The sequence below is a fragment of the Aspergillus ambiguus genome, assembly GCF_047715705.1.
Source record: "Aspergillus ambiguus strain CBS 117.58 unplaced genomic scaffold BDV59scaffold_81, whole genome shotgun sequence".
NCBI classification, from domain to species: domain Eukaryota; kingdom Fungi; phylum Ascomycota; class Eurotiomycetes; order Eurotiales; family Aspergillaceae; genus Aspergillus; species Aspergillus ambiguus.
In genome coordinates this window covers 1-13,994 of record NW_027395594.1, presented here as the reverse complement: position 1 = coordinate 13,994, position 13,994 = coordinate 1, and the positions used below count along the sequence as shown (strand labels likewise).

The 13,994-nt window shown below is 47.7% G+C and overlaps 5 protein-coding genes across 5 annotated transcripts; 2 read left to right on the top strand and 3 right to left on the bottom strand.

Moving 5' to 3' along the window:
- Positions 1 to 1,549: 1,549 nt before the first annotated feature.
- Positions 1,550 to 3,334, bottom strand: BDV59DRAFT_211991 (neutral amino acid permease; the record flags this gene model as incomplete). The annotated part of the gene is made up of 8 exons (XM_073695923.1): positions 1,550 to 1,633; positions 1,684 to 1,827; positions 1,887 to 2,084; positions 2,146 to 2,360; positions 2,409 to 2,549; positions 2,607 to 2,874; positions 2,934 to 3,084; positions 3,141 to 3,334. 8 exons carry the CDS (start codon positions 3,332 to 3,334, stop codon positions 1,550 to 1,552), a joined length of 1,395 nt encoding a protein of 464 aa, XP_073542574.1.
- A 1,015-nt stretch (positions 3,335 to 4,349) lies between these two features.
- On the bottom strand, positions 4,350 to 5,960 carry BDV59DRAFT_211990 (aldehyde dehydrogenase ALDH; the record flags this gene model as incomplete). Its single annotated transcript, XM_073695922.1, has 3 exons — positions 4,350 to 5,536; positions 5,583 to 5,782; positions 5,836 to 5,960. 3 exons carry the CDS (start codon positions 5,958 to 5,960, stop codon positions 4,350 to 4,352), a joined length of 1,512 nt encoding a protein of 503 aa, XP_073542573.1.
- A 312-nt stretch (positions 5,961 to 6,272) lies between these two features.
- On the top strand, positions 6,273 to 7,166 carry BDV59DRAFT_196967 (dihydrodipicolinate synthase family protein; the record flags this gene model as incomplete). The annotated part of the gene is made up of 1 exon (XM_073692813.1): positions 6,273 to 7,166. The coding sequence occupies one exon, from the start codon at positions 6,273 to 6,275 to the stop codon at positions 7,164 to 7,166; it is 894 nt and encodes a 297-aa protein (XP_073542572.1).
- A 698-nt stretch (positions 7,167 to 7,864) lies between these two features.
- On the bottom strand, positions 7,865 to 11,377 carry BDV59DRAFT_211989 (uncharacterized protein; the record flags this gene model as incomplete). Its single annotated transcript, XM_073695921.1, has 8 exons — positions 7,865 to 7,892; positions 7,955 to 8,403; positions 8,491 to 9,482; positions 10,182 to 10,407; positions 10,479 to 10,930; positions 10,978 to 11,055; positions 11,104 to 11,309; positions 11,361 to 11,377. 8 exons carry the CDS (start codon positions 11,375 to 11,377, stop codon positions 7,865 to 7,867), a joined length of 2,448 nt encoding a protein of 815 aa, XP_073542571.1.
- Positions 11,378 to 11,545: 168 nt separating this feature from the next.
- Positions 11,546 to 13,171, top strand: BDV59DRAFT_211987 (alpha-hydroxy acid oxidase; the record flags this gene model as incomplete). Its single annotated transcript, XM_073695920.1, has 8 exons — positions 11,546 to 11,810; positions 11,861 to 11,894; positions 11,946 to 12,048; positions 12,104 to 12,338; positions 12,390 to 12,617; positions 12,671 to 12,924; positions 12,971 to 13,047; positions 13,096 to 13,171. Exons 1-8 carry the CDS (start codon positions 11,717 to 11,719, stop codon positions 13,169 to 13,171), a joined length of 1,101 nt encoding a protein of 366 aa, XP_073542570.1. The 5' UTR covers positions 11,546 to 11,716.
- Between the last annotated feature and the right edge of the window lie 823 nt (positions 13,172 to 13,994).

The window sequence follows — 13,994 nt, the reverse complement described above, 5'->3', positions numbered from 1 at the left end:
TGGTGCTGGCCATCCTATATATCATCATCGCGCCAACGATATACAGGATAAAAGCAGTTCAACTACAGCTGATAAAGCCATATCCCAGCTTGGGGGAGGACGGTTTGAAGTTACAAGTCTTCTATTTTTTCACGACAGGATCACTATGGATGTGCCTCTGGATGATCAAATTTTCTCTTCTGTCGATGTACAAACGTCTACTGAACGGACGAGCCTATTTCATTGCATGGTGGGCCCTTCTTTGTTTCTGTGTTGTGGTATGGTCATAATCCGTTCTTGCCCACATTGCGATCACTAATAGGTATGTCACTATGCCAGACGTTGATCGGTTCAATAATCTCGTCATGGCTATCTTGCTCCAGTTTTCAAGCATGGTTCACAGCGGGGGCTTGCAATAAACCCCGAGATCACCGGGCCTCAGCCATCAGCCTCTACTTCTCGTTTGCTGTGGATATACTGACAGATCTCCTGAGTGAGTGCACCTTGATCACGCTTATATCTTTTCCCGCTCGGAGATGATAGAAAACAAACTAATGATAGATGCTATGTAGTAATGATTCTCCCCCTTCGCCTGATTTGGAATCTACGAATGTCACGAAGCAGAAAGGCTAGTATCGGGGCTCTATTCTGTATGGGCTGGGTGTGCATGGCTGTCTCAATAATTCGCGTAGTTGAACTGGGCAACAACTGGGGAAATGGAACACCTGAGCCAGCCTGGCTAGCGCTGTGGGGAATAATTGAGGGTTCAGTCGGTAAGAAATAAATGCCCTGATCATACGTACTTGCTTTTTACTCATTGGCATTCTATTTAGCTGTCGTCATCGGCTGTTGCCCTGGATTATATCGTATCATCAAAGCACGAGTCTCCAAGTCCGAACCGTCATATTCATGGGATTCGTACGGATTCCAAATGAATACTGTAAGCGGAGTCTCGGCAAATCGATCCAAGCCTCGAGGAAAGGACATGAACTTCTCCCGAATATCTGGTCGTGTTGGACCGCGCAGCGCGACACCAGCAAGCAGCCAAGAAGAATTGGCGAACAACCTGGGAGGCGATATCATGGTCACCCAGAGGGTGAGTATTAGTGTCAAAGATCGAGATGCTATGTCTAATGTTTAGAGAGGGAGTTTGTAATGCCTTATGTTTTGAAATGTCAGAATTATGTGTTATTATCCACCCCTTTGTATCAGGAATACGCCGTGTTTTTCGATATATTTTTGTTACTTTTGTTGTATAATAAATTCAATCTCAGTGCCAAAGTGCTATGTTTATTTTCTTCCTTTTGTTTTCTTTGTGGACTCTAGGTTAAATTTTCAATCTACTGCCTAATACCATAATAATAAGGTGCCAAAATGATTCGGCCCAGGTCGAAGATAGTATGCCGTCTCCCTTGCATGTCTGTTACACGCACAGCGCTCCAGTACCGCTTTTCTCATCATAATATTTTTAATAGGATATAATGAAAATACTTTGATAAATTGCTAACTGCCATTGAACCGTGACAATTAATCCAAGCACTGAAATACACGAATAAACCCTCAACCCAATTCACGCATTGTTGGCGCACGAGAAGCTCTGACTACTCGAGTCATCATGGATGGCTTTACCGGATGCATAAACCCCCAAGCCACACTACAATCGGTTAAGGAATTGAACTTATGCAGTGCGAAAGGGGCACTCACCAAAACTATTCCGATGCCAATACAAGCAGTATTCAAAAGAGTGAGGAAGATCTTTCGCGGTGATGAGAACCATAGGCCTTTGTTCATATAAAGCCAAAACATGCCAGGGAAGCTGAAGGTAAACCAGCTGGCGAATAGCGCAGTCTAGAGGGGGAGTGCGTTAACAACGTCAGAACGCTCGAGTAACAATAGAGAGCACATACCATAAGACTAAGTAGAGTGCTAAATACTGGAATGGCGGTAGCAATAATCCAGGCGATGATCCAAAGTACCAATGCGATCGTGATCCACGAAGCAACTGCGACTAAGTCCCGTTTGTGCATTCGATCTGTGCCAGCGAAAATTCGGAGGTAAATAGCCTTGGAAGCAACATGGCCGTTGATGACTCCAGCAATGATAATCTGAATGGAGTTTGTCAGGTTGGGCTGATTGATGGACAAGTTCGGTAGAGAATAAACGTACAGTTGGTAAGGCAATTCCATACGCGACCTTGGAAATCAAGGGGCTGGCGGAGCCTAAAGCTGGCGAAGCCACTCCTTTCCCTGCATAGCAATATATAACGACCGAGGCAGTGAGATACAAAGAAATGTCAATTGACTGTAACAATGCAAGTGACTTTTTGAAGTCTTTGGGATCTCTGAGCTCAGCTATGAAGGTGAAAAACGTATTGTGACTCGCTGCAGAAAATTAGCGAAACTGCTAAGCCCTTTCCCGGAATCACTAACCGAAAGAAAGAATGATGTTCAATGCTGAAGTAAACCCAGAAACAAGTGTCGTCTGCACTGTAGGTTCGACAATCGCTCTTGGGTTCTGAATCCCAAGGGCGATCATAACTATCAGAACGGCAGAAAGAATGCTGGTAAATGCTAACGACATTAGGTCAGTCATATATAAGCAAGTACAGATCCACGACAGGAACTTACAGATTAATGATAGCCACGACATTTTCTCAAGTGTCCTGGGAAGTGATAAGATGAACGATACGATCATCCCAACTACCCCAAAGACTATAGAGCATGTGGCGTGGCCAGTGAGGACATTCATGGCCACAGAAAATGTCAAGACGTGGCTTCCCATGAGGAATATGAGGAAGAGAAGCTGCCCAGCGCCGAGAAGCTCTCGTCCAAAGCGGCCCATAAGCACTTCGCCTGCGTCTGCCATACTAGAAATATGAGGGTACTTCCACTTGAACTATCACACCTTGGTGTCAGTGCCCATGGATTTCTAGCGCCTCCCCTGGTAGGACTTACCTGTCCAATTACATAGCCTGTGTAGGAAGCCAGCATCCCCATTCCAAGCAGGATAATGATGGAAGGGACCAGACCCAGAGAGGCTACTGCCGCGGGCAACGAAAGGATGCCTAGAGAGATAGTTTCTGCAACCATGAGCAGACCACCTTGCCTTTAGGAAGGTAAGCACATGGCGTCAACAAGGGTAATGTGCCCTCTAGAACTTACCACCATGTCAAAACCTTGTATTTCACCTCTGCAAATTCTTCATCACCAAAGGCATCCTGTCGAGGGGGAGACATAAGCTCCGCCTTCTTCTCGTTCGCGTCCACAAACTCATGGTCTACACCATGTTGGGAATTCGGTTGGTTTGTCTCGAGATGTATAGCTGAAGTATCAAGATCGACAATTCGGGGGCTCATATTGGAAAATGGAATCATTGATAAAAACGAGGTAGTGCAATGGGTTGGAAAAGACAAATGAAGAGTGAAGCAAATGCTTAACAAAGGTCGCCGGGACAGATCAACACCCCAGAAGCCCACACCGGGGAGAAAGGTGGAGAGGAATGTGCTTCTGGTAGTAGACTCCCTTGAGGAATTGGAGACGCCACCGGTGTGGAACAAAACGCTACAGAGCCAACACGAAAGCGTGTTAGGCCCGGCAGAGGCAAACCATATACCCAATGTAAATTCAATTCGTAATGTGTCAATCTGCACGAAACAGATTATCAAGCATAGATATCGACGGTGCGCATATATTCTGTTTCATTGCATTATCAGCACTGGCGAATATGTTTTTCCAAACGCTCCTGAAGATACGTCCCCGGTTTTACCCCAGATCTGTGCTTTGAAGAACCGACGGATATTCTGACAACCTGACTATTTCGACGTATTCTACGTTACAGGTCCATAAAATATTTAGATTTTATTGAATTGGGATACACGAAGTGATCCTTGGTTACCCCACGAGTAACTCGTATACGGCAATTCACCAGTAGGTTCTGCGGAATGACATGCTTGTTGAGTGTGAGATACAGGTGGAGGTGATGTGGAGTATGGAGATAATTATCATGGAGAAAATTCTGGGGATGATAACCGAGGATAAGATGAGATCGCGTAAGAGCCTTCCCCTCTGGGCTTTTGGTGAGGGCACTGCGAGTCTTCCAGGATATTAGAGACTGATATCGGGAGTCTCTTGCCCAGACGATGCGGATGAGCCCCAAATTAGCAAGTGGCTCCGAAACGTCTTTGGTTCGAACCCACATCCGCGACACAAACAAGATTGGGCTTGAGACAGATGATAACTCCAGAGTTATCACTATCAACGTTTACTTTCGGAGATTCGGAAAGTGGCTGCGCATAACTTGACAGAGCATCGTATTGCATATCACGCTATCTATATTCGCAAACTATTCTAAATAACCAATCATTGTCACATCTATAGCTTAGTACCCATATTCACATGAACTGCCTTTACCTGGCTGTAGGCCTCCAATCCAGCTTCGCCCAGCTCGCGCCCAATTCCACTTTGCTTAACACCTCCAAATGGAATCCGAGGGTCACAGTCTTGGCTGCTATTGATCCATACCATTCCCGACTCAATCTCGGCAGCGACGCGATGCCCCCGTTCTATGTCGCGGGTGAAGACGGCCGCACCCAGGCCATATGTAGTGTCATTGGCGCGCCGGATGGATTCTTCCTCACTAGAAAATGGAAGGATGACTGCAACAGGCCCAAAGACCTCCTCTTTCGCAATGCGCATGGAATCCTTCACATCAGTAAACACAGTGGGCTGGACAAAGTAACCATCCTTGTACTTGCGGTCGGTAGGGACATGGGCAGCACCGCCCAAAAAAACAGTGGCACCTTCGCTCTTTGCAATATCAATGTAGGAGAGAATACGCTCATATTGGGCACGGGTGACCTGCGGTCCTTGGAAGGTTGACTCGTCCCACTGACTGCCAATCTTGGAGGTGGATTCCACAGCTTGCCTGAACTGAGCAAGGAACGAAACCAGGATATCTTCGTGGACAAAAATGCGAGAAGTAGCTGTGCAGATCTGGCCCTGGTTCGACATGATGCCAGCATGCGACCACTTGACGGCCTGTCCAAGGTCGGCATCTGGATAGACAATGAGAGGGGACTTGCCACCAGTCTCGAGAGTGATGTTCTTCAAGGTACTCGCAGCCATCTTCATAATCTCACGAGCGGTTCCAGTAGAACCCGTAAAAGCAACCTTATCCACGAGGGGATGGGATACGAGGGCGGAGCCAGCCTCTCGCCCATAACCATTGGTGATGTTAACCACACCGGGAGGAAACCCGGCCTGCTTTATCAGGTTCCCAAGTACAAGAATGCTCAATGGCGTCTGCTCAGCTGGCTTCAACACAATGGTGTTTCCACATGCGAGTGCGGGACCGAGCTTCCAAGCCGCCATAGACAGAGGGTAGTTCCAGGGAATTATTTGACCAATAACACCCACTGGTTGGCGAATGGTGTACGCAAACTTCTGGGGAGTCGTGCTAATAGTTTGGCCAAACGTCTTATCGGCCCATCCGCTATAGTAACGGATAGTCCCGATCGCTTCGGGGAGGTCTTCCTCAAGAGCAACGTGGTAGGGTTTGCCTAAATTCTTAGCTGGTTTCTTCAAATACAGCTCCGGGTGGCATACCATTGTCCCAAGCGTCAATAGTTGCAAATAGTTCCTTATTTTCCTCTATCAGATTGGCAAGCTTCGCCATCATCTGACCACGCTCGGTCGGTGGCAATTCTTTCCATGAAGGGTGTACCAGCGCTGCCTTTGCAGCACGAACAGCCCGGTCAATATCATCAGCACTGGCAGCATGCACAGTGGCAATGGGCTTATCAGTCCTATGGAGCCATATTAACTAATTATCGGTTAAATAAAGCCCTATACCACTTACGCTGGGTCGATTGAAGTTATAGTTTGCCCGCTGGAAGGCACAAACTCATTGTTGATGAAGAGCCCCGTGGGCTGCTGATATTTGTGCCCATTGGGGGTGACAATTTCGGTCACGAGGGACTCCATGATGATGAAATATCTGAATAAGTCATAGAATTATTTCCTTCATACCCATGAACGTTGCTTCGATTGTATGTCTCATATATGCACGGAGTGGATGGAAGTACCTGCCTCTCCTGGCAGGTCAGGAAGGTGATCCCGCCCATTCAACCAAAGCAACGAGAAGCCCTAATGGCCTAAGAAGAAGGCCACTCCGACTGTACTCCTTATATGAACGCACGAGAACTATGGGTTAAGCTGGGCTATTGTCGTTACCATTGTTGTATCATACACAGTTGACATTTGATCATCATACATTCTCACTTTCCATCCGCCAATATGACGCAAGACCTTTACGGTATTATGGTGGCTTTGATCACCCCCTTTACCGATGACAGAACCAAGATCGATGAGGGTCGCCTGAAAGCTCACATCGACCACTTGATTACCGCTGGTGTCCATGGTCTTGTTCCTGGCGGTAGTACTGGAGAGTTCACTTGTATGAGTCTCGCTGAGCGCAAACAGCTTACGGAGCTCTGTGTCCAATTCGCTGCTGGCCGTGTTCCTGTTGTTGCTGGCACGGGAAGCACTTCCACTGAGGAGGCTGTGGACCTTGCTGTTCACGCAGCGCAGGCCGGAGCAGCGGCAGTCATGGTTGTCCCGCCATTCTATGATCCGGTGAACCTTGAGCAACTTACGGAGCTGATGGCGGAGATTCATAACTCCTCGAAGCTCCCTATTGTCTTCTACAATATCCCTTCTGCATCTGGCCTCACTCTCAGCCCCTCTGAGATTGCTGGACTTTCCAAGGTCGGCGTTAAGTACCTTAAGGATACTTCCGGAAATGCGCCCGCGTTGACGGAATTGATCTTTGCACTTTCTGATCAGATTACTGCATTCAATGGGTGGGATAGTCTCACTTTCTACGGTCTGGCTGCTGGTGCCCCCGGTGGTGTCTGGGGAGCAGCCAACATCATCCCCGAGCTTGCAGTTGAACTTTGGGATGCTGTGTCAGTCAAGGGGGATCTGAAACGTGGTCGTGAGCTTTGGGCGAAGGCGTTCCCCATCTGCAAATTCCTAGAATCGCACAACTATGCGTCTGCAGTGAAGACTGGTGTTGAACTGAGGGGTCAACCTACTGGTGGGTTGAGAAAGCCCTTCGCTCTTTTGAAGCCCGAACTTCAGGCAGAGCTCAAACAGCTTATGGAGGACGCCGGAGTGAAGACGATTTGAGTACTATAGGATGTGTTTGCCGTGTGATTGGGATTGTGCTGCTATGAATTATGAGGATTGTGGGCAAGATGACGCATTGGTTATGATGAATGGTGCATATGTACGAATGAACAAAGATATGACACGAAGAAGCCCATTACATGAATAGTGTCGTAATTCGTTAAAAATCAAAGCGTAACTGGACATAAACATATATTCAACGTGTTTAACAGAATAGAGGCCAGATACTTCCTTCTTTGAGAACGTCAATCCACGATGGAAGCGCGTCTCCACGATTTGTGGCCAGGTGTTGGTCTTGTCTCCTCCACAATTCTGTCATGATATTTCTGGCAGCGGCGAAGGCCGCAAATGAGCGGATAGAGTAAGCGATTTCCAGGCAGTTTCTAACCGCTGCTCGGCGCGATGATGTGATCGCTTCACACCCAGCAACAAATATCGGCCATGCAGTTCCAGGTCCCAAATGGTCACTGAGTGAGAGCGCGGCATTAAATTTCTCGAGTGCAGAAATGACGCTGTCGACGTGGCCACCTAGAACTGCTGGATGAACTTTGCGAATCCTGCGGTAGAAAAAAATAACCAATGCAGCGCTCAACGCATGCAGCATATGATGATGTGGTTTGGGTGAGGCATCAGAATGATCTGCAGGTCCTTGAGAGCGACGGAGGTCGAAAGAACAGATCATGTTTTCCAAGCGCACACTACGCCGCTGCAATGTCTCCCATGCTTCTAAACTCGTTGGCTTTCCCGTAATCTGCGCGTTTCGAAACGTCTCCATAACGTTTGCCAACCTTGTGGTCTGCGATACGAGACTCAGCCATGTCTCCGGAATGCCGTAGATCTGTTTATACAGGGTCTCCGAGAATACACGGGAGTCTTGAAGATGAATGTCGTGTAAGCCAACATCCAGATCCTTCGGTTCGTCAATGTTCAGATCACTGTCTGAATTCCTTGCATCTAAACGCAGAAAGTCGTCAAGCCGAGGGTTCTCATTCGCACTTAACGTGTTTATACTAGGTGGCGTCCGGAATTGAGTATCCAAAGCTTCTAGGAACGAAGCTGACGGAGTATAGTCGTGTAGCACATACGTGCTTTCGCCTACTATCCGAAGCCAGGTATAGACGTGGTGCAAAAGACGAGCCTTTTGAGAAATACGGCGCTTTGGTAGACCGCGAAGGCGTAATAGCCGTTCCGCATCGACCATAAAACACCGGGCATGTTGCTGTTGCCCAGAGAGCACCTATTGAAATTAGCACTTCTCCGATAGTTTCTTGGCAAAGAGAAAAGAAAGAGAGAGATTAAAAAAAAAAAAAAAAAGAGTGCTTACCGCAAACTGGATTAGACCGCATATGGCCATTAGTTGATCTTTATATTTCGCCTTCTTGGGTTCGCGGGTCTCGCATTGCAGAGATGTCTGCATGTGATCTTTCGCGTGCTGATACGTCTGTTCAGCTATGCCTCTCCAATATTCCACGGGCTTATCTAAGTTCCCAAATGGCTTTAATGTCAGGTGAATGGCAGAGCACGCCATCAAGCCATACAAATTAGCAAGCCGTGCATGACTGGTGTTCCGGGTACCAAGAAAGGTTATGTCACTGTAAGTTACAACAGCGGTGGGAAGATTGAGAATTTTCCAAGGGGATTTCTCTCCCAGAGGCATTGCCATCATTTGTGGGATCACGCTATCTTGGAAATGCTTGAATAAAAAGGGCGCATCGGTGAGTATGTCAGAAGAGGTGGAAGCATCCTTCATGGGTGTTTGCTGCGGAGTGAGCATTTGCTCGGAGCCTCCTCGATTGTTCGAGTCCGTTCGAGATGGTCCAGGATATTGGTCCATAGCAAACGACGGTAGACCGCGGAATCTGCTGCCGGGACTTGGAACCTCTGTAGGGATACTGAAATCAAGAAAATCACCCGCATCTAGGCTTGACGACATGCCCGGTTGGTCAGGGTTTAGGCCAAGCAGGTCAGACCAGTGCAAGAAATCGTCCATATGAGCTAGGTAATCAAGTCCCGATAGCCCTGGACTAGCCATCGGTAACTCATTGATCGGTGTTGCAGCTAGAACTGCTGGAGCAGTAGCTACGCTAGCAGGGGCAGCAGTAACAGTCGGTTGCTGCGCGGGATGCGACGGTGCTAATGCAGTAGGATTAACGGTCGAAGATTCGAAGTTCAGAACCCCGAATGGTCCAACCACGATGTCGCCTGCAGACCGACTAGGGCTTCGTGATCTGCTGTCAATTTCAGCAAGGGAAGCATCAATGGAGCCGGCCACTAATTCGGTTTCCATAGCCGTGCTCATCGAGAGCCGAGACTTCTCTGTAGCATGATTCAAACATTACTATCCGGTACTAGTCCGATGCCAACAAGTAGGTGCAGTTAAGAGGTAATTTAATTACCTGTGTAAAGATGTCGACGAGTTCCATGGCGGCCTGCTTCGCTTTTGGTGCCACCACTAGACCGCATCCAACGAACCTCATCTGAGAATCCCTCGCAGGTTACGCCTAGCACATGGCAGTTGTGACATGCTGGCCGTTTCTGATCGCACTTGACATGTCGCCGTCTGCAGGTGCGACAGCCCCCTAGCGTATGGGATCGGCGGGGAAGGGAAGGAGAGCCGGAGCTCCTCGAGCGGGACATGGAAGTAACCAAAAGGAGAGACGCATATACCCCAGTAGGCAGCGGAAGACGCTCTAGAAGTAAGGGACTTCCGGAGAGGGAACCAAGCAGACGAAAAGAGTAGGAAGGTGGCAAATATAAATCAGGAAGTCGTTTCCAGAAAGGCAGGTGGATCTCTGCACGTCGGAACGTACTGCCTATTCGGTCTCTGTGTCGTCCCGAAAGGGAAACAGTAGGTATACCTACCGAAGTATTTCATAGATAGGCAAGCCACCGTTAACTTCTACCAGTGATCAGCTTAAGAAAATATCTCCTTATCAAAGGCTGTATCATTTGAAAGCTGCTATTCTATGTTAAGATTAATGACTCAGGCCAATCCCAACCGATCCGCTTCCACACGGACGGTCGTCGGAATCTCCTCCTCCAAGGATGGGCCTTGTGGAGCCCACCCAAGCAATTGACGCGCTCGTTGAGAGTCTTGTTTGGCGTTGGTTCCCCAGAAGACGCTACCCTTAGCCGTCAAGCCATCTGCCTCGCTAGGTGTAACCTCCTTAACCTCTGTCGAGTCAATAAGTTTCATATCATTGGCAGCCTTTGCTACGAGCTGCGAAATAGTCTTGAAATTCTACTTCAGTTAGCCCAACCCACAATAAAGACACCAAAGGAGAAAGCGAAAGCAGAACAAGGCCCACTTACCAACATAGCGTTTCCGGCAAAGTAAATTCCGGCCTGGTTCCAAAGCTCACCATCCTGGCCCTCAACGGCCTTTTCCACGAGCTTGACGAATATCTCACTTAAATCAGATATGTGGACGTTGCTCCAGGTACTTTCGCCTCTGCCCACTTGAATGCCTTTCCCCCCCTGTAGTGTAACTCTGGCCAACTCGGGAATTTGGACACTCCTCTGCTTCACCACACCACGTCCTTGTCCATAGATGATGGGTGGGTATACTACGGCCGCCTTGCAGCCAGTGAACTCAAGAAGATAGTTATCGACAGCTCGGGTAGCTGCATTTTGACGGACGAATACGCGAAGATCGTTGGCACCATCAATATCACTGTGAATCGTACCAGTCGACTCTCCGAAGGTACCGTTGACAATATCAGGGATAGAATGGACGCTGGCACCGGATATCTGAATCCAGTGTGCTGCAATAGTTAGCACTTGATTCATTATTTGGCATCTTCATACTCACCAGGCTTGGAATCAGTGCGCGTAGCTATTCCGCGGCCAATAGCTTCAACACATTTGATATGACCGGAGCTGGCGGCATCTGTTGTCCATTAGATATTTTTCATGTCCTATACTGTCAGGCACATACTGATGATAATATCGGATTGGCGAACTTCCTCTTCGATAAGAGAAGCTGCATCCAGGTCACCGAGAACGACTCGGATGTCGGGGTACGTCTTGCTGATAGATGCAGCTTTTCCGCTGTCCCTCAACAAGACACTGTATCTGTACTCAGGGTGGCGTGATCGGAGAAGGTGAAGAACATCTCCACCAACATATCCAGAAGCTCCTGTACTATGGCCACGTTAGTATCAGAGATGATCAACCAGGAGTTTCTGTGCTTACAGAAAAACACGTGTCATGTTGTTCATTCCTTTGTCGTTGCACAATACAATGATCAAATTTAGTTAGTTATGGACGATGCCCCTCCTGCGAAGGATCCCAGCGTTATATTATAACTCCGCACCCGACCCATCGTAGGAAAGCGATTCCGTAGAGACGATGCCGGCACTGTTCCACGTTAGGAAACCCATTCCTCAACGGAATCTACAAACGCTCTGAGAAATACCTAGGTATTTGTATGACCTCCATGTTTATATAATTTGCCTGGAGTTCTATCTGGAGAACTTTGTTATTTTCCGTCGACTAATCACCTCCTACACGTATCTAATTGATACGCCTCGCTTTGCTTCATCCCAAAAATGGCACATCGCGGAGAAACCTTGAGCAAAGATGTATCATGCATCGCTGATCTGAAGAAGCTTGGGAGTCGTCGACTTCCCCCGATGGTCAGAGGTTAGTTATGGCTTCTGGTTATGCTGTTCTCTCCGAGCTGACAACGGTAGACTATTACAATGAAGGTGCTATGGATTTGATAACGTACGAGAAAATCCAAACCATTTAGAAAACATCTTTCTCATAAAAATATAGTCTGCGCGAAAATGAAGCCGCCTTTGATCGCTACAAGATCCTTCCTCGGACTTTGGTGAATGTCGACAAGATCGATACGAGCACCGAGATACTCGGATCCAAGGTAATTACCTTCTTTCCATATCTAAATATCTAGTTTTTTTTAAGCAAAGAATTAGGTGGCTCTTCCATTTGGATTTAGTCCTGCTGCCTCTCAGAAACTGGCCCACCCCGATGGCGAGGTCGCTGTTTCACGCGCAGCCGCAAAATACGGCATCTGTATGGGACTGTCATCCTACTCCAATTACTCTCTCGAAGATGTTGCAGCCCAAGGACTTGGAAACCCCTATGCGATGCAAATGTGCGTGTTACGGGATCGATCGCTCACCGTCCAGCTTCTCCAGCGAGCAGAAAGTATGTGCCATACTACGTGCCTGAACCACATCAAGCTAACATATGGAACAGAGGCCGGGTACAAAGCCCTTTTCTTGTCTGTCGATGTTCCGGTTTTGGGAAAGCGACTTAATGAATACCGCAACAACTATGAGCTTCCGAAGGACATGTCTTGGCCAAATATTTTAAGCAACGGCAGCGACACTTCCAATCGCACTGACTACGATCCCAGCCTCGACTGGGAGAGTACCATTCCCTGGCTCAGAGCTCATACAAAGCTACAGATTTGGCTTAAAGGAGGTAAGCTTCCGGATAGCTTTGAACACTTGACGAGTGTTAACATGCGACAACAGTTTGTAATCCGGATGATGTGGAATTGGCCATTAAATACGGCGTCGATGGCATCGTGATCTCGAATCACGGGGGTAGGCAGCTGGACGGTATTCCGGCGACATTGGACTCTTTGAGACTGTGCGCTCCGGTAGCCAAAGGTCGCATTCCTTTGGCCGTTGACGGGGGCATTCGGCGTGGTTCCGATATTTTCAAGGCTCTCGCCCTAGGAGCCAGCTATTGCTTTATGGGGAGAATCCCCATTTGGGGCCTTGCGGTGAGAGGACCACCCATCTTGTGACGATTAGTGCTGACTGAAATAGTATGACGGACAGGATGGTGTTGAATTGGCAATCAAGATATTGCGACAGGAACTTATGATTACAATGGCGCTGGCTGGGTATGTTACTTGGCCAGACTCGATCACATTAGCATGCTAACTATTTAGTTGCCGGTCGATTGACGAAATCAACGAGAGTTATTTGGGCATTATGAAGCCGGATGGCATCCTTTCCAAGTTATGATCGAGAGCCAAACATGGCCCTTGCATCAAACCTGTCTTGAACGGTTGGCCAGCGTTTTAGCTACAGCATCTTCGGAAACACACATCAGATCCATCGCCCATTACATGATCAGTTCAGAATTTATGGTTAATAGAATATTAGCTGCATGACACCGGAGTTAGATTGCTAGGTGCGAGCGCAGATCCATTTAATCAGGATCCTGATTTATTAATCAATTTCATACGAGTGTTTCCCCGCGGTGTAGTATATATATATATGCCACACTGAGGCTATCTATCATCATTAACATATCAGAGTAGAGTATATCGCCTGTAATCGTTAATAGTTTCAGTTAATAGATGCAATGACAGCGTACTATCACAAATAACCATTCCGGGCCCCCAAAGTTCCATTGTGACCTGCCTTCAAATTGGTGCATGGTTATTGGCCCTCTAGGCAAACCAATTAACTAACGTAATCAACCACCGAACCGCGGATACCACCGAACCGCGGATTTTCAACCAGAATCTCTTCTCTTCGTTCAACGCGTCTTTTTCTCGCCACCATAATCTAGTATGCCTCTTTCTAAAGAATCAAGGATTCAGATAGCTATTTCGGCCTACCAGGGAGGTCAAATTAAGTCAATATTACGCGCTACGCAGGTCTTTACAGTCCCTGAAAATACTCTACGCGATCGGCTTAATGGCTCAAAATCACGATCAGAAAGACGCGCTAATGGTCATAAACTTACTGAATTCGAAGAAGAATTACTACTTAAGCGATTATTAGACGCAGATGTACGAGGATTTCCTATTCGACCAGAATTTCTACGTGGAATGGCCCA